Source organism: Aspergillus melleus, assembly GCF_016097325.1.
Source record: "Aspergillus melleus strain CBS 546.65 chromosome Unknown contig9, whole genome shotgun sequence".
Classification (NCBI taxonomy): Eukaryota; Fungi; Ascomycota; class Eurotiomycetes; order Eurotiales; family Aspergillaceae; genus Aspergillus; species Aspergillus melleus.
The window spans coordinates 913,069-931,025 of NW_025763378.1; the positions used below are offsets into that span (position 1 = coordinate 913,069).

At 50.5% G+C, this 17,957-nt stretch overlaps 5 protein-coding genes across 5 annotated transcripts; 3 read left to right on the forward strand and 2 right to left on the reverse strand.

Annotated features, from left to right (window-relative positions):
- Nucleotides 1–1,581: 1,581 nt before the first annotated feature.
- Nucleotides 1,582–4,837, forward strand: CDC4 (SCF ubiquitin ligase complex subunit cdc4; the record flags this gene model as incomplete). Its single annotated transcript, XM_046094714.1, has 3 exons — nucleotides 1,582–1,878; nucleotides 1,943–4,657; nucleotides 4,712–4,837. The coding sequence occupies 3 exons, from the start codon at nucleotides 1,582–1,584 to the stop codon at nucleotides 4,835–4,837; spliced, it is 3,138 nt and encodes a 1,045-aa protein (XP_045950693.1).
- A 1,042-nt stretch (nucleotides 4,838–5,879) lies between these two features.
- On the reverse strand, nucleotides 5,880–6,961 carry LDX57_012965 (translation initiation/elongation factor MRX8; the record flags this gene model as incomplete). The annotated part of the gene is made up of 2 exons (XM_046094715.1): nucleotides 5,880–6,303; nucleotides 6,414–6,961. The coding sequence occupies 2 exons, from the start codon at nucleotides 6,959–6,961 to the stop codon at nucleotides 5,880–5,882; spliced, it is 972 nt and encodes a 323-aa protein (XP_045950694.1).
- A 265-nt stretch (nucleotides 6,962–7,226) lies between these two features.
- Nucleotides 7,227–8,989, forward strand: APS3 (putative AP-3 adaptor complex subunit sigma; the record flags this gene model as incomplete). Its single annotated transcript, XM_046094716.1, has 4 exons — nucleotides 7,227–7,295; nucleotides 7,388–7,774; nucleotides 8,436–8,852; nucleotides 8,906–8,989. The coding sequence occupies 4 exons, from the start codon at nucleotides 7,227–7,229 to the stop codon at nucleotides 8,987–8,989; spliced, it is 957 nt and encodes a 318-aa protein (XP_045950695.1).
- Nucleotides 8,990–10,953: 1,964 nt separating this feature from the next.
- Nucleotides 10,954–11,720, reverse strand: LDX57_012967 (uncharacterized protein; the record flags this gene model as incomplete). Its single annotated transcript, XM_046094717.1, has 2 exons — nucleotides 10,954–11,164; nucleotides 11,221–11,720. The coding sequence occupies 2 exons, from the start codon at nucleotides 11,718–11,720 to the stop codon at nucleotides 10,954–10,956; spliced, it is 711 nt and encodes a 236-aa protein (XP_045950696.1).
- A 4,178-nt stretch (nucleotides 11,721–15,898) lies between these two features.
- LDX57_012968 (uncharacterized protein) lies at nucleotides 15,899–17,014 on the forward strand (the record flags this gene model as incomplete). Its single annotated transcript, XM_046094718.1, has 1 exon — nucleotides 15,899–17,014. The coding sequence occupies one exon, from the start codon at nucleotides 15,899–15,901 to the stop codon at nucleotides 17,012–17,014; it is 1,116 nt and encodes a 371-aa protein (XP_045950697.1).
- Nucleotides 17,015–17,957: the final 943 nt, after the last annotated feature.

Genomic DNA, 17,957 nt, shown 5'->3' on the forward strand with positions numbered 1-17,957 from the left:
AATCCTGTTTGGCATGGGGAGAAGTTGATGGACTTGAGACGTCGAGTCCGGACGTACGCCATACGCCGTAAGACGGTGATGATATTCGGGACAATGTGGCAGGGAATCACGATGCAGGATTGGCGTCCTTCCGGGAGGCAGGCGTTTGGATAGATCCAAAACCCAGACGAGGGGGAAAAAAGATGAATTTCTGCCACACCAGAGCCGGGGGCCCACCCTATCACGTGAAACGGGCAGGTGGCGGCGACGAAATGCAGGAGAAAAATGACAGGTACAGAATAAGTTATGTGCGCAGTGTAGCATTCAGTAAAGGAAATCTGACTGGCATGAATAGATTAGGGTCCGAAAATATCAACAGATTACGGGATGGGACATTCTTAACGATAGGAGGATGAGGTGAGATAGTCACATGTGTCGTCACAATTATCTATTAGTCGAGGTGTCTGATGATCGTTGGAATTCTCGCTTGTTTTTCTTTGTTATGATTTGTAGGTAGTTACTGTTTGAAGCAACCGACGGACCTGTAGTTGGCGAGAACCGAAGAAGAAAAGCAGACAGGGTTATGAGGGCCTGCCTATAGGGAGGCGCCTCCGAGCACGAAACTGCAGGTCGCACGGCAATTTCAAGAGGGCGCCTTGCCTCTCTCGACCAGAAGAAATTTTTATTCTTATTAATTACTTTTATTTTTATTTTTATTTATTTTATTTATCTTTGATTTTAAAATATGTCAATTACCATCTTGTTGATTTTCTGTTCATCGAGAAACGAGAAACCTTTCACTATTCTAAATTTGCATCCTCGACCCTGCACTTCACGTACCCTGTCTGGCCCTCGATAGAATCTGGACTGATTCCCAAAGTGAACCTGGAGAAAGCCTCGGGAAGCCGCCTAAACGGGCTAAAGCCAGGCCGTGCAGTCCACCCGACGGCGACTCCGCTCACTTTTGCTCTCCCAAACCAACCACCTCTCTCTCTCTCTCTTCCTCCCTCCCTCTTCCTCTCCTCTTGTCTCTCCCTCCCTCGATTGCTCTCCAACCCCAACTTCCTCCTTTTTGTCAGCAGAACACGCCACGCTCCTCCTTTCTTCGTTCTCTTCCCTTGCGAGGGCTTTTAGTTTGGCTTCTGAATTTCTTCTATTTTACTTTTCCTTCCGTTTTCTCTGCCTCTTCTTTCGTTCCATCGCCTACCGCCCTATCGTTATCGCAGCCATGTTCTAACTACTCCCCTGCCCCCCCCTTTGGGTTGTCGGATGGTTTCTGTAAATTTGTACAGTGCTGACGCCCTCGTTCATACCGACCTGCCCTTTTCTCCGGCTCTTATGCTTTTTACCTCTTATTTATTTTTTTTTTTTCTTGTCCAAATTCACCCGGCCGTTGAACCCCTCTCGCATTAACACTCGCCGCACCTCTATTGTTGTCCGTTGGGAATGAGTCGCCGCTACCTCTGATATTCCACGTAAATAGCCACAACGCCCCAAGTTGACTCGCCTGCCGCTTCACGAACACGCGTCTCCTACGTATCTTATCGTCGCGTTCTCCTCTAGCTGACCGACTTCTCGATATTGTCACGTCCAAATTACATCATGAGCGATCAAGACACGGCTGGTGGCGCGGACCAGGGAGCTGCCATTAATTCCATCGGCCAGTTTTCTTTCGCTCCTGCCACGAGAACTACTGTCGTGACCACCACGACGACCACGACGACCACCTTTCCCCCGTTGTGTATCAACCCGCCCCGCGCTACGCGAGATCTCGATCCCAAGCTTTATCCCCTTGCATCGTCGCCCACTCCATCGTCGCTGAGGAACGTCAAATTCGATCTGGGAGGGAAGTCAGTCGTCTTCAATGAACCCGAGGATACCACAGCAACCCTCACCGAGGTATGTCCTGTCCTTCCGGTCGCTATCCTCTCAAGGAATCTGTTGAAAACTAACTCCCGTGCAGCTGAATGAAAAGAACGACGCGTTAAAAGCCTCCAACGGTCTGGTTCGATCAGTAACTTCATTTAGCTCCGACGACACGCAGTTACCACGCCGTTTCGCTCCTTCGAAAGTATCGAATCAGCCATCTCGTCCCTCGATCTCCAAGCGCCGTCCGTTATCCATCCCAGAAACCCACCAAGGCTCCTTGCGCCCCCCTGCCAACAGAGTTCCGTCGGATCCATCGGTGCGTTCCGTTCGTTCACATGGCTCTACCCCAAACTATCCCATAGCAGCCGGTCTGGCGACACCGGAAACGGAGCCCAATGCATACGGTGCTGGTGAGGTCGTAGCTTCTCGGAGAAGGATCCACAGTGCCAACATCCCTCGCCGTGAAACACTACTCCGATCTCCTCTTTCGTCCGAAGTTGAGTCCCGGGAAAATTCACAAGCATCCAACCCAAAGAGAGAGCTGCGCACTAGGACTGTTGTCTCCGAGCGAAATAAACGCCTGGGACGCTCAGAGGAAAGTGTCGGTAAGCTGCCAGACACGACGGCAGAAGAGGAGCAGGGCACGGCGGATACCAGCCAGGACACGACTTATGATGATGCATCGGAAGAAGTTTCCCAGCACTTGCCTGCGGGGTCCCTTTCTCAAGTCCCTAACATTGGAAATGTCGCAGCCCAGGACATGTGCTTGCCTAGCCCTAGTCTCTCCCCGGTCGCCGCTATGAACGCGTTGAACCCCGACTCTTCCTTTGATTCGGCCGAAGAAGAGCCCGAAATGGATACGGATTCAAGTTTTGATAGCGAGGCCCGCTACATGGGGTCCCTGCGCCTGGAAGACGCCAAAACAAACGAGTCTTTAAAGGATACCGACTTAGCCACGAGTTCCAACCTCCCACGACCATCGTCGTTGATGGATATTCCCAATGTGCTGGACTTCTTCGATTCGGTTCCAGAGGGCATGAAGACATACCTCATGTACCAACTCTTGAGACGCTGCCCTAAGCCAACTCTGCATTTTGTGGCCGACGTTGTCAACCCAGCTTTGAAATGTGACTTCTTGGCACTCCTGCCTCTTGAGTTGGTGCTCAATGTCGTTAAATATTTCGACGCCGTCACCATGTGTCGCGCGGCACAGGTGTCCAAGAAGTGGAGACATGTCATTAATTCCGATGAGAAGAGCTGGAAGGAGCTCTTCGACCGAGATGGGTATGTTCTCCCTGAAGGAGAGCTCGAGCGTGCTATCCGGGAGGGCTGGGGATGGCAATTCCCCAACGGGACTGAGGACTGCGAAAAGGACCTCAGCGTCTCCACTTATGTCAAACCCGACCCCGAGTCTGGTTCGCCGTCCAGTTTGCCCCTTCTTGCCGGGCCCAGTGATAGGGCGTCGTCATCCCATCGTCGGCCAAAGAGAAAGGCCTGCACACGTGTCTCCTCGCGAAAACTCGCCAAACGAAAGATCTCCTCCAGTGGCACCGACCACTCGGAGTCAGCTGACTGGCGAAGGGAAATCTCTGCTGCCGAAGGCCCCTACGCCGCAGCAAACGCCGCCGCCGCTGCCGTTCCATATCCTGATATCGGTCTGCCGTCCCTCCAAGGTCTTCATCTCTACAAATCTCTCTACCAGCGCCATCACTCGATTCACAAAGCCTGGATGACTCCTAGCGTCAAACCAAGACATATTGCGTTCCGTGCCCACGATCGCCATGTAGTCACGTGCCTTCAGTTTGACACCGAAAAAGTGCTGACCGGTAGCGACGATACCAACATCAATGTGTACGATACAAAGACCGGTGTACTAAGGGCAACTCTCGAGGGTCACGAGGGTGGCGTCTGGGCTCTTGAGTACCATGGCAACACTCTTGTTTCTGGCTCGACCGACAGGTCGGTTCGAGTCTGGGATATTGAACGGGCCAGGTGCACTCAGATCTTCCATGGTCATACTTCTACGGTCCGATGCCTTCAAATCGTTTTGCCAGTGGAGGTGGGCAAGAAGGCGAACGGCGCCCCTGAAATGATGCCCAAGGAGCCGTTGATCATCACCGGTTCCCGAGATTCAAACCTGCGGGTATGGAAGCTCCCCAAACCCGGCGATCCGGGGTATTACCAGAGTGGGCCTCATGTCGATGATACCGATTGCCCGTATTTTGTCCGCGTTTTGACCGGTCACCAACATTCGGTTCGTGCGATCGCAGCCCATGGTGACACCCTCGTCAGTGGAAGCTATGACTGTACCGTACGAGTATGGAAGATTTCTACCGGAGAAACGGTGCACAGGCTCCAAGGTCATACCCTCAAGGTTTACAGCGTCGTTCTGGACCACAAGAGGAACCGGTGTATCAGCGGATCCATGGACAACATGGTAAAAGTATGGTCTTTGGAGACTGGATCTGTCTTGTATAACCTTGAGGGTCATACTTCCTTGGTCGGGCTCTTGGACTTGAAATCCGATCGTCTAGTCTCCGCGGCTGCCGACTCCACCCTTAGAATTTGGGATCCGGAGACCGGTCAATGCAAAAACATGCTGAGTGCCCATACTGGCGCCATCACGTGTTTCCAGCATGACGGCCAGAAAGTTGTTTCAGGATCTGACCGAACGTTGAAGATGTGGGATGTTCGAACCGGCGAATGCGTTCGGGATCTTCTCACCGATCTCAGCGGAGTCTGGCAGGTCAAATTCAATGACAGAAAATGTGTCGCTGCAGTCCAGCGTGATAGTATGACTTATATCGAGGTGAGATCAGATGACCTTTACTTCCTATCTTATTACTCACTGACTTTTTATTAGGTTCTTGACTTTGGTGCTTCTCGAGATGGAGTACCCGAAGATCAATTAGGGAGACGCATAGTCGTCAACCGCTGGGGCCACGAAGTCAGCGATGCCGACGAGGATTACGACTTATCCGATGCCTGATATTCCGTACACTATTTGCCAGTGAACCAACCCACCTTTGTCTCACAGGTTGATAACAGCCCAACCTTTGCGCCTGATAATTTCCAGAAAACCGTCAACTGTGCCTGGTTCTTCCCATGCGCGCCCTGGTGTTTTTCTTTATATTTCGATTTTTCTGATTTTTATTGATTTGAGCTATGAAAACATTCACGATACCCCCTCACAGAATTGTCCCTCTAATTACGAGGATTTGCATAGCGAGGTTGGCGGATTTTGACATGCAGTTATTACGACAGACAAGGCGTCTTTGCATCCAAAAGGGTTCCCATCATCCGTCTCAACATGTCCATTTGCATCATTCATCATGACCTTATTTCCCGACCAACCTACCTTCATGTTTCCATAATGTCCACTTCGCATTTCATCTGGCATTGTCTTCATCGAACGCAAGAGTCTAATTGATTCTGCTATATGATCTTATTCTACCATGCTAACATATTATCCTGCATGTTCCATAATGTTTCCATTGCATTCCATCAAAATCAATGTCCCGGATTCGAGTATTCTGCTTGAATACGTCTAACTCTATCTTATATAACTAGCCTATTCCGTCAAGCTTATATTCTAATTAAGATACATGATCTACTATCACCGTAGTCTGTCTTTATGCAACTAGGCTTTGTGACGAGAAAATCTGACTTGCTCCCATTTGCCTCCGAATTTCTGACTTTGCTCAGAGTGAATTGATGAACAAGACCTTGTTCAAAGGTCTGGATGCAGAACGTAGAGCGAACTACCAACTCCAGCCATAGGAATGAGGCAACTCATTGCTGTTCCCGTCGTTTCGTGGTCTGAGGAACATTGCTGTTTTGTCTGTTCTGAGACGTCATGGCCTCGCAAGACGTATCAATGGAGAGGATGCGGTGGTAGGTGTTCATTTCGAAGTGAACTCGGACACGGACATGTTCACATTGCATTCTCCACCAGCAAACGCCGTGCATGAACGGCTTGCCAACTGAATAACCAAACCAAGAGCGTATAAGCTCCCACAACGCAATCCCCATCATGACGCAACGGCAGACAGTCCAGACACAGGCGAAGCAGCCTCAGCCCTCGCTTCAACCTTCCCATCCAACCCAGCAGCCGACAGAATGGCCCACCGCAAAGCGCTGACCCCCAACGCCTGGCCCGGCCCCATTGTCGTCTCCGCGCTGCAGGTCAAGATCTCCCCCAACGCGCCAGGACCCTCCACTTGCACAACGGGCTGCACGACGGGTCTCAGCCCCTGTAGCATTTTTTGCAATGAGGCAATGCTGGCGGTCGATACGCCGCTCTTCACCTGGCTTTTTTTCTTTGCGAGCACTTTGTCGACTTTGGAGAGGACGATTTGATGCGGGATTGCGTAGCGTCGGAATAACATTAGGATGTCTTGGTCTGTTTTTTTGATGCCGTGATCACTGTCGATTAGGAGGAATGCTCGTCGAAGTCTTTCAACCCGTTAGTCAGTGAGCCGTTCACCTATCTCAAAACAGAAACAAGCAACAATCAAAAAAAAAAGAAAAAAAAAAAAAAAAAAGAAGAGAAAAAGGCAACTCACTGTTTCCTCCCCTGCAAATACTTCATAATCTCGACCCCCCACTCCGCCCTACTCGCCCTCCCATACCCAGGCATATCCAACAACACAACCTTCGACTCCCCGCCCTTCGTCCCCCCAATCCCAAACGCATTCATCTCCCTCGTGCGCCCGGGCTTCGACGACGTCCAACAAATCTCCCTCCCCATGACCGCATTCAGCAATGAGCTTTTCCCTGCATTGGAACGCCCCAGGAAGGCCACTTCCGGCTCCACAGACGACAGCGGCGTGGTTCGGAATTTGCTCGCGGACCATAGTTTGATGGGGCCGTGGCGGGTGGGCGTGAAGATCTTGTCGGCGTAGGTTAGTTGCGAGGGGGTGGGTATTGTTGTGTCCCAGTAGTAGGATATGTCGGTGGGGGTGAGGTCTGAGAGGCTTTTTTTGTTGGGGTTGGAGGGTGGTGAGCGAGGTGGTTGTTGTGGCGTGGTGGAGAAGGTTCGGCGAAGAGGGACGGAGAGGGGTGTTTGGCGGAGACATATCGTGTAGAGGGAGGTGGGTGTGAGGGTTCGCATGGCGAGGGATTGATTGCTCGTTGAACCGAGCTGCAGAAAGAAAGGAAACTGAGGAAGAAAGATAGATAGAAGTCTAGAATTAAAGACAAGATGGAGAAATCGGAGCTTCTCCAAGTTTCCGTCCCAGATAGGCAATCTTCCCGAAGAGCCTTGGAATAACGGAATGTCAGCCGAACCTCCGCCCCGCCGATAAGAAACCACCTCCGTTGAACTTCAACTTACCCAGCACTCAGGGCGACTTGTTTACAATCCGTCCATTGCCACGATGATCAACGCCGTCCTCGTCTTCAATAACGCGGGTCAGCCCCGTCTGACCAAATTCTACACTCAAATCGTACGTTCCTACCCAGCTCCAAGCTTCATACCCTACATCCTAACCTCCAAACAAACCACCCTCCTTTCATACGCAGACTAACTCCCAACCAGGACACCCAAACCAAACAATCCCTCATCGAACAAATCTACAAACTCGTTGCCCAACGCCCCGCCAGCGCCTGCAACTTCCTCCCCCTCCCACCTCTCCTCTCGCAAGGCGCACGCTCCGGAGTCGAGAACGGCCCCTCCGACGCCCCCACGCAAATCACCTACCGCACCTACGCGACCCTCTCGTTCATCATGATCTCCACGTCGACGGAATCGCCCCTCGCGCTGATCGACCTGATCCAGGTCTTCGTGGAGGCGCTGGACCGCATGTTCGAGAATGTCTGCGAGCTGGACCTCATCTTTGGGTATGAGACTATGCATGCCGTGCTCAGTGAGATGATTGTCGGCGGGGTGGTGGTCGAGACGAATTTGGAGAAGATCGTGGCTGGGGTGCGTGAGCAGGAAGGCGGCGTCGGGAAGAAGAGGGCTATTCAGGCGGCTAGTTCGGGGGTTGGGCGAGGGGGGTTGCCGGGGTTGGGGGCTTGGAGGTGATTCAAACCAGTTGGGGATATTGCGCTGACTGGTTGGCGATGCATATGTTGATATTAATACTTTGTGTATCTGGATGGCGTTTCCGGTTCGTTTGTGGGTCATGGGTTGCATTTGGGAATTTCTGTTTTGAGCATTTCTGGTGCTTGCAGCGTATGGGATGAGATGCTTGGCTATTATGCTTGGCTTATGGTGTACTTAGTGATTTGACATCTGATGATGATTGTCTGAGAGTTAGAGGAATCTTTGTCCTAATACATCAAGTATACCGGTACTTCCTAGGGATTCCCACTTCTGCAGGCCTTCATTCCCCGCTCATAATTCTGCTCGTGAGTCCCTCGGCTGACCGGAGAGCATTTATAAACGAGACTAGCTGGCTGTTTAACGTTATGCGTTATCAAAGCACGTACTTAATTGAACCCGTTTCGTCGTCCGGTTCATCTCCCGGGCATGGAATACGGCACACCGTCTCCCGTCTACCGCTACAGACGTCAATCTATGATGCTATAGGTATGTCCTTTAGATACCCCCCCATCACTGTCTTAATCACTAACATCCCCAGGCCTCGGAATCATCGGCTACGGCATGGCCAGCCAACCTCCGCCAAAAGCTACCATCCACCAAGACACTCCACATCCACGACATCAATACCGAGACCTGCAAGAAACTAGTCGCCGAGTACAGCAGCCACGGCAAGATCGAAATCGCACCGTCTGCCAAAGAACTGACCTCGAAATGTCACACCGTCCTGTCGAGTCTCCCAGCCGGCAAACATGTCCGACAGGTCTACCTCGACGCCGAGCACGGGGTGATCACAGCGTCGAAAGACCCAGAGCGTCTCCTTATTGAATGCAGCACCATCAAGATCGAATCCACGATGGAGTTCGGCAAAACCATCATCGACGCCGGTCTGGGCACGTTCGTCGACGCCACCGTCTCGGGTGGGGTCTGGGGCGCGAATTCGGGGTCGCGCACGAGGGTGAGTTGATCTCTGGAGGGTTAATATCATGAGCTAACGTTATTCTTATTTAGGATCTGGATCATACCTCCCTCTGGCTTCGTATCAATGGCATTGTAGATGGTTTTGTCAAGTCCCCCAAAGCAACTCGTCTCTAGGATGCAGGAAGTGGGGGCATTGAAGGACAAGAGCTTACTTCGTTCTTACACTTCAGACGAAGCTATTGCGATATATGATATTGAATGTTTTACGACCAGTAGTATAGGCAAGAGATGTACAGTTTTGCCTCCCAATAAGCAAATCACAGCTCGGTTATTGTTATGATCTGGGCTGCTTTGCCAGTTGTCATATGTGCTGGACTCATTTTCTATTCCCGGACATGGAATTTCAGCCCTAATACATGCACCCACATGTAAGAGGAAACCCCCGAGCTATGACTATATGAAATAAAGAAGTAAGGAACGTAAAGACAGCTAATGTCCGTTAATCAGCTCTTCGTAGTATAACCCCTCCCACACTCTCGGTAGATGTCTGTTCTGTCCCTCTCGTTGCGTCCTGTCAAGCAACCGTCCACATCATGTTGGGTGAGATTCGGGAAAGATTACACTCCAATCAAGCCTGTATAAATTGCAGGTTTGTGTTTTCATCTCTCTTGGCCTAGTACGCTGCATTCTAATGATACAATCTAGGAGAAAGAAGGCTCGCTGTCCTGGTGAAAGGCCAGCATGCTCTAGCTGCATCCGTCTCAAGCAGAGATGCTCATATACCACCCGAGTATTGCAGGAGACTCGAACTGTATATTCTCGCTGCTTTCATTTGCAAATTGATGATACTGATTCATCTATAGCAAGATCGACTAGCGTTTCTGGGAAAGAAAAACTAGATTTAGTTCTAAATGAGCGAGTGTCAAACTCGCTTCCGGAGGCATCTACTCAGCATGATTCTCTACCACCAGCGCACAGAGGAGCCTCTCAAGAGAAACCCCAGGACAGAGCAGATGTCCCGCTCTCACCTGGAGATCAACGCAATGTTATCAAAAGCTCTTCATCACTAGGACCTTGCTCCGAATTTGACCTCCAAAACTTGCAAATCTCGCCCTCGGCGTTCCGCAAAGGAGTACGTCTTACTTCAAGTTCTGTCATAGACAACCACTGTGGTGTTTTGAACGCCAGGATCTCGACGACGCGGGCGATCTGCCTGAAGAGCTGGTCTTTAGCGTCGTGGAGCTGACCTCGCGCTTTTCACCCGACCATGCCTCGGCACAGGTGTATGGGAATCATGCCAGATGGTCGATTATGCATCGTGTTGCCAGCTCGACTGTTGGGATTGGAACGATAGAAAGTCTTTGTTTGCTCTCGTATTCTGCTGTGCCTGATGTCGTGGTTGCGGCGGGCGACGCGCTGATGTCGAATACGCTGTGGTTGTGGACGAGTACGTCGCCGGGTTTAGGGCTGGGAGGGACTGGGGCCGAGGAGGTGGCGGGGGTATGGGATTTGATGGGGATGGATTTTTTGGGGTTGGAGTGGTGGGAGGGGGGAGTTTTAACTGTTACATTTACTTGCTGGTGGGTTTCGGGAGGTAGGATATGATGGGGTGGTTGGTATAAGTATCGCTGTTGGAATGGGGAAGAAGAGGAAGAATGTGAACCACTTCATTATAATAAAATAGATAGATTCCAGTAACGTTCTAAATGGTCTATGAGGTGCTGTGCGGGTGCAGTACTCAGAAGAGCCAAGCCAAAATTCGTAAAGCAAGAAGAGAAAGCAACGAATGACACGAATCACTGAGCAGAAATAGAATAAACATTCTCAGCAAGCATGTTCGGTCAAAGGTGTATAAAGGTAGAAAAGTTATGGGTTTCATGTGTGTACAGTAATCAGGATGTAAGGGAATCAATGAAGCATAGAAGGATAAAGGGGAAACCATGATGATATAGTGATAGTAGGCTCTACCCAGGGAGGAAGGGGTCGATAAAAAAGATTAAAAAGCACAAAAATGCCGATGAAGAATTAATTGGTGATAGAGAAGAAGAGTAAGAAAGGAGGAGAGAATGGGGTAGAAGGAGAGTGAAAAAAATGAAACAAAAAAGCCACGAGAGAAGACACCATAGGCGGGAAAGAGTTCACCCACGATCTTGATGGACACGACGAGCATGTGCCTCTAGGTTGTCTCTCCTATTGAAAAACATGTTACACTCGTCACACTGATAGGCTTGAGGCGACACATGGATAGTCTTGATATGTCGCATCAATTCAACCTCGCGTCTGAAGTGGTTCCTTTTCTCTAGGCAGCCTTCCCACCTGCACTTGAAGACCTTGGCTTGGGATGATTCACTTTGAAGTATCAGCACATCACCCAATGGAAGAAATACCTAAATATGCCGGCATACCTTTTAGTTTGGACCTTCTTCATTTCACCCACGCCCTCTACAACGGTAACGGAGGCATTGTCTGGTAGCAACTCGGTGCAATTGACAGAATGGCCGAGTATGTCTCTTCCCGGCAGATGGTGAATGCTCTTAGGGTTCGTGCAAGCATTGGTAGAAATGGCTGGGCTGTATCCTGCCAAACCCCACGACATACCCTGTTGTGTCGACCTTTGTGGAGCGATCGAATGGGCCTCGCGGTACTGACTGAAGGCATTGGCGTTGTGTGGAAAACCTGTTGGACGAGGGGTGACATTGGTCGGAGATTGTAGTGATCCCTGGGACATGGGAGGAGACAGGTGTCGGGCAAAATCTTGTAGGTCAGGCATATCAAATTCCACAAGTTGTAGGTCATCTAGATCCAGCGGTTTAGCTAGAACGTTAGACTCGACTGCAGCGAGAGAGGAAGCGGCATCGAGTGTCCAATCTAGATCAAGGTTGCGCGATTTCAGAGTGGTGGACATGGTTGAGAAGTAGAAAAAATGTATCCGAAAATGGGAAAGAGACGCTTAGCGAGGAAGTGCAGTAGACAAATTGCTGAAAAGTCTCAGTTATATACCCCCCGAGCAATCCGTGCTCGCGACCATTTCTTGATCGACTATCTGCGTAGCTGTCATGCAATCTGCAGTCTGTCAGATCGACCAATATACGTCGACTTCACTGGCATCGACACCATAGAGATGCCTGCCAGGCGATCTAATATACACCGACACCTACCATACCAGGCAAGGTACCTGGAGAGGTATAAACCTTAAATAAGATACGCGCCTGTGTCTGCTGGGTAACGCAAGCAAGTCGTCATCGGGTTAACGGTTGCTGATGAGCTGACGGGGTACCTGGTATGTAACCTTCTCATCCATGACAGTGAGACGTTCAACGAAGAAACTTGAGCAATATAGCAGGGATTCCCCGTCCGCCCCTGGGCATGGCTTGCCACCATTACTCAACTAGGTAAGAACAGGCCAGTCACCTGCCAGGAGGTTGTGTTTTATGCCAACCTTCTGCAAGACATCTGTTGGATTGAAGTAGCCACAGCGAACAAGGTAAGGTTCTTCAGCTGAACAGGCCGACGTAAGGATATTTACCCAGGAATGGTCCGTCTCGGCCGGAAACCGGGCAGGATTCATGATTGGTAACGATTCCACCTAGGTAAGACCGGGAGTAGTGAGCAATCGAAAGTCGAGTCGATGTTGCACTGTTCTTCTACTGACAGAGCTTGTTCCAGTTTGTTCTCATTCTCTAGTCTGTGCAACAAGATGTAACTCTTCGTGCATCTGGGATATCTGCTTAAATCCCTCTCGATTTTGAGCTTCATGGTCACAGCCGGTCATACTGGATGTCATGGTGGATATGCCTTAGAAGAAAGATGGAATGAGCAATGAGGGGGTTGATGATACTGCTAGGCTGCAGCGGTGAATAGGTAGGCAGATACCGCTATGTCACGGGAAGCGGTGCACCACCATCAACAAACCCCCTTCCGTCAGTTTGTCTTCCTCTTGAAGCACTACCAACGTACCACCATGCTAGCAATTCGCTTTTCAATGATTCCAGCAAAACATGTCGGGTCTACTTGGATCTAAACGGAAGGCAACAGATGACCTTCAGTGCCGTTCAGATACTCAAGCCAACGCAAGCCAGCGTTCAACGGCTAAAAGCGCAACCAAGCCCACGTCGATCTTGTCTATCCTCCGTTCCAATTGCCGTAAACGCCTCTATGTCAAACCCATTGCCTGGACCTCCAGTCAGTTGCGACACCTAGATTGCAAGTTCAGGGCGCAGAAAAACCCGCGGACGAGGAATGATCGACCACCGCAAGCCGGATCGCAGGACCCTAGCATTCTCGAAACACGGCGAAGTAGATGCAATTTTCCTACAGCTCAGATATCTCCAGAGCTCATTCGCGCGACGATGCAGCTCTCAGGGTGCAGGACCCTGATCGTCAAGAAATATGCCATTGAGGAAATCCTTTGTGCCCATAATATCTGCGCCCTACCGTAATGCTGACCCCCACATGCTACCTTGATATTACTGACACTCTCATAGCTCTGAGCGTTTACCTTTCTATTTCAGTCGTCAGCCCGCCGCAAGGATTCGAACAGAGGGCGTTTTCTCGTGTAATTCCGCCTCTCCATGCCTCGCCTATATCAGCTTTGACAGGATAAGGTCGCTCCGCGAGAAATACGTACATCGTCATCCTTGTGGTTCCAATAATATCCCTGTCATAAACACTCGCCGTAAACAATTGCGATTGATTATACCCCATAATCCAGCAGAGGACCCATATATCATGGCGATGCTGATTGCCCTAGCCCAGGAGCAGCAGCGGCAACAGGATGCAGATAGACACCACAGAACCAGAGCAACAGCGTGTCAGACAATACAACAGGATGACAACACTGCAGCATCTTGTCCGGCTATAGCGCCGGTTTCTGGAAGTCCGGGCCAGTTTTTCAAGGTCAACGTCCTCGCCATTTCTGGCGCACAGACCGAGGTCCTCTATGTCTATACTGCTAACATTTCGGCTGAATTTCTCAATGCATTCGATGAGCCGTCATGTGGTCTACCGAGCTTGCCAGTTGTGGCAAATTATCGTTGTATTCCTCTGAAAAACCGCACGATTGCCTTGAAGATGCTACATCGGTTGGTCTGTGCTAGTCCGTGCCGTCTTTGTGACGGCGTGGAGGCACCTGACCCTAGGCTTAGCGCTGAAAGGTTAAAGGTGAGACTATTCCTCTTGCAACCAACAATAGGTAACTGTTATATTCAGCTCGTCAGAGACCACTGACACTGTTTAGGATTGACAGTGTCCATGGTTAAACGGATTCCTTTTAAAAAATTGGAGCACAATGGCAAGTCTCATCAGCAAGCTCGAGATATCAACAGAAATCTGGATTCCAGACTACATCTCAGCCCGTTTACACACTTCAGTCGGGTTTACATTGAACTCTTTTGCTTGTCCCTCTCTCCCTAGTATACGGGAAAGCCATAACATCCGCCTATATTCTACACACTCGAATAGCGACAGTCACGATGCAATGTTTGACACGTCTGCTTTGTCTCATCAAAAGCTATCGAAAGGGTGCGGCACTCCCCGGGACGAAAGCTAAACACCCTGCTCCCTGATATAACCCATGCCACACAAGACTGGCAGTGCTTGCTCTCGGTCGACTCCCATGTGAGCTGAAGGAACTTTCCATATGTTAAACCGGTTTCCTTGTGGGTACGGGGTTTCGATACAGAGTGGTTCGCTCTCCTCAGTCCTATATTATGTACACGATAACTGTGAGCTATGCAGCATGGTCAGCCCTCGAGAAAATAGTTAAGCATTCTCCTTTATAATTCAGTTCGCGAAGAAAGCTTCCGAAAATCTCGGGCTACCAAATTATGTCTATCTTCTGATGTTAGTTGAATGCCCCGACCGTCTCCAATCCGATAAGCACAGCCAACCAGTCACGTAACATCAGAGTAAACTCTCCGGCAAATTAATGCTATTGAACATCTCACGGGACGAAATGCAAGCCCGATCCTTTTCATGTCTGCACCGCCCCGGCGACCCATGTCATGGCGTATCGGAAAAGTCAAGATAAACGAGAATCAAAACGAACTCTATTACCTCTCGCGCGAAAATGGTGAATCTTACAAGTCCCTCGGACGGATTTCGACGGTGGGAAGGGATGGGGAACGGGGGTAAAAACTAAAAAGCAGGTCCTGTAAGATACAAAACATGAATCCGTCTGTCCTTAACGAGAGCGTTGCAGAGACTAAAACCGATAGTGGACCTCTGGCGCTGCTTCTGACAGACAAAGTGGATCCCATCCTGGCCTGGTCGATATAGAAACTGTCTAATGGCTTGGCTTGGCAAACGAGAGACAAGGAGCAGCCCGCCACTGCAATCAAGTAGTCCCCCCTGATCCGTTGTCAATCTCTGGATTTTCTGCGTCCGAGAAAATGTCCCACTGGCCAGGTCAACGCAGCCAAGAAGGACGATGCAAGGTCCGTGATGGGCCGATTCTCATGGATCCCTTCGCAACTCGTCCACGGCCCAACATAACCGTAACCCCCTCCTGTGATCTGCAGATAGTGGAGATGCTCTACTGCACCCGACTGTCATTCAGGTTTTCAACCACCAATGATGACCCTGTCTGCTTCGGAATCGGCGTTGACATGAGCGCGAAAGTTCCGAGGGCGAGCCGTTTGTTTCACACGTTCGCTGGCGCCCACCGGATTCTTTCCACTCGAACGACTCGACGCGAGATAGCCCCCCATGTTGAGTTGGGTGGAACCGGGCGAGAGGAGAGAATGATTGGGTCTTGGATTCTGTGCGAGACAGAAACACCGTATCATCTCGGAGATTGACGGCGATGGAGATGTCCGAATCCCCATGCGGATGTCCGAGAATTGGAGGCGTTGGGGGGATGACATGACAGGGAAAAGTAAAAAGTCAAGGGTAAATAGAAGGTCAATAAGTAGTAGGGCTGGTAGGCTGGAACTATTTAAACCGCCGCGATCACACCATCGGACCCCGTCCTTTCACCATCGCTTTCTCCTCTGATTTGATTTGCTTTCTGTTAAGCCTTTTTAACCTCGTCTGTTGGGGCCAATCATTCGTATTCATCTATACTTAATATCCTTTATACTAAAAATGGCACCTGCTCGTCTTCCTCCGCGTCGCATCCTTCTGGTTAGCAACCCCCGCACGGCCTCCAATCTGCTGCTGAAGATCCTGGCCCTCCCCGACCAGCCCAACGTCTATGCCAACGACAAGGGTGGCTACTACTTCTTTGACTCGTTTGTCGCCACTGCCAACGACAACCGGATCTACAAGCCGTTCGACCAATGGACCCCGGAAGATCGCTCCGAGATCCAGTCTGCCCTGAAGAAATGCTTCGACCAGCTCGAGGAGGGCACTTCCCAAGCCAGCCAAGAGGGCAAGATATTCTTCGCAAAGGAACACTCCCCCTGGTTCATCGACCCGCTGGCCCTGAAGAGCATCCTGCATCTGGATGAGAACACTAGCACTGCCACCGAGGATGCTCCCCTGAGCAACGATGACGCAGCAGGCGCTGCCTCTCCGTTCCGCCTCCAAGTGCCGACCACCTATACCGCGACGCCGACGTTCTCGCCCACCAACTATACCATCCTGCCCGACGAGTACCTGCGGACCTTCCACATGGCATTCATCGTCCGGCACCCGGCGCTGATGTTCCCGTCCTTCTACCGCGCGATGGGCAAGATGGTCAAGCTGGGCGTGATCACGGAGGAGAACATCGCCGGCGTGATGGCGGCCAACATGACGCTGCGGTTCTCGCGGCTGCTCTACGACTGGTGTCTGGAGCAGGACGACCCCGACGCCAGACCCGTCATCCTGGACGCTCACGAGGTGATCCACAAGCCCGAGGCGATAGTGCGGTTCTGCGAACTGACCGGCCTCGATGCCGACGCGATCAAATTCGAGTGGGATACCAAGCCAGCAGCCAAGGATATCGGGGCTCAGAACTTGGTCGCAAGCGTGGACCCGAACACGGAACAGAGGACCCTGTGGAGTCCCGAGGCCGCAGGTATCATGGTCTCCACTTTGACGGGATCATCCGGGATCATAAAGTCCAAGACACCTGACGTGGTGGATATCGCCGTGGAGGCTGCCAAGTGGAAGGAGGAATTCGGTCAAAAGACTGCCGATATGCTGGAGAAGAGGGTTCGAGACGCGATGCCCGACTACGAATATCTCAAGGCCCGCAGCGTGACAGCCTCAGCATAATGTAGCTATCCATCTTTGCATGATTTGCGCCGGTTGGTAATGTATGATGTGATGTGAGATGCGATAATAATGAAATTTGATAGCCCAATCTGAAGCACGTTGTTTCCTTTCCACGGAGTATCCGGAGTAGCTGTTGGTGATGGTGGGAAGGTCACAGTTAAATTATTCCTAGCACTAATACCTACGAGACATCTAGTCATCCAAGACATGCAGCGAGATGACGATCCACCTCGTCTGCCCCTCCATCTTCATTTCATCTATCTAAGCCATCAATTTAGTGGCCAATCCAAAGGTCTAAGCGATCCTGTCTTTTTCATTTTCATCATAGTCATAAGCCTGGAATATCTTGGCATCGCGGTAAGATTTTTCATCCCTAAAAGAGCAAGTCTGAAGCAATTCAGCTATTCAAGATTTTCTCATGTCTAATCGCCGCGAAGGTCACCTGGCATTCTAATCTTCTACAATATTATAATAGGCCGGTGTCTGTGCCAATTGTTCATGGATCCCGGCTCAATCACAAATGAGATGGTTCCTCACCGAGGCGGTAGACAATAATACAACACGATACCTGCCAGACAGATGCCTGAGTCTCCCCTCTTCCACTCCTGAGTTACCCCTTTCACTTCTTTGTTCAGCGCTCACATATACACCACAACTTTCTGGGTGTGCGCAATCGACAAAATCATGACAATTCAAGATCAATTTCCAGAGGTTCACTGGGTTTGGAAGGGAGCCATTTCCTTTGTGTATGAAGTTCACCCTCGCATCGTGGTTAAGGTCCCTAAAGCCGGAGAGTTCGAAAGAGAACAATTCCAGAGAGAGCTCAACATCTACAAGACCTTCTTGCAACATCCACCTTGCCCTTCTATAGTGCAATGTTTTCCATATGCTGATAATGGAATATTCCTTGAATATATGCGAGGTGCGAACCCCATTCCTATCT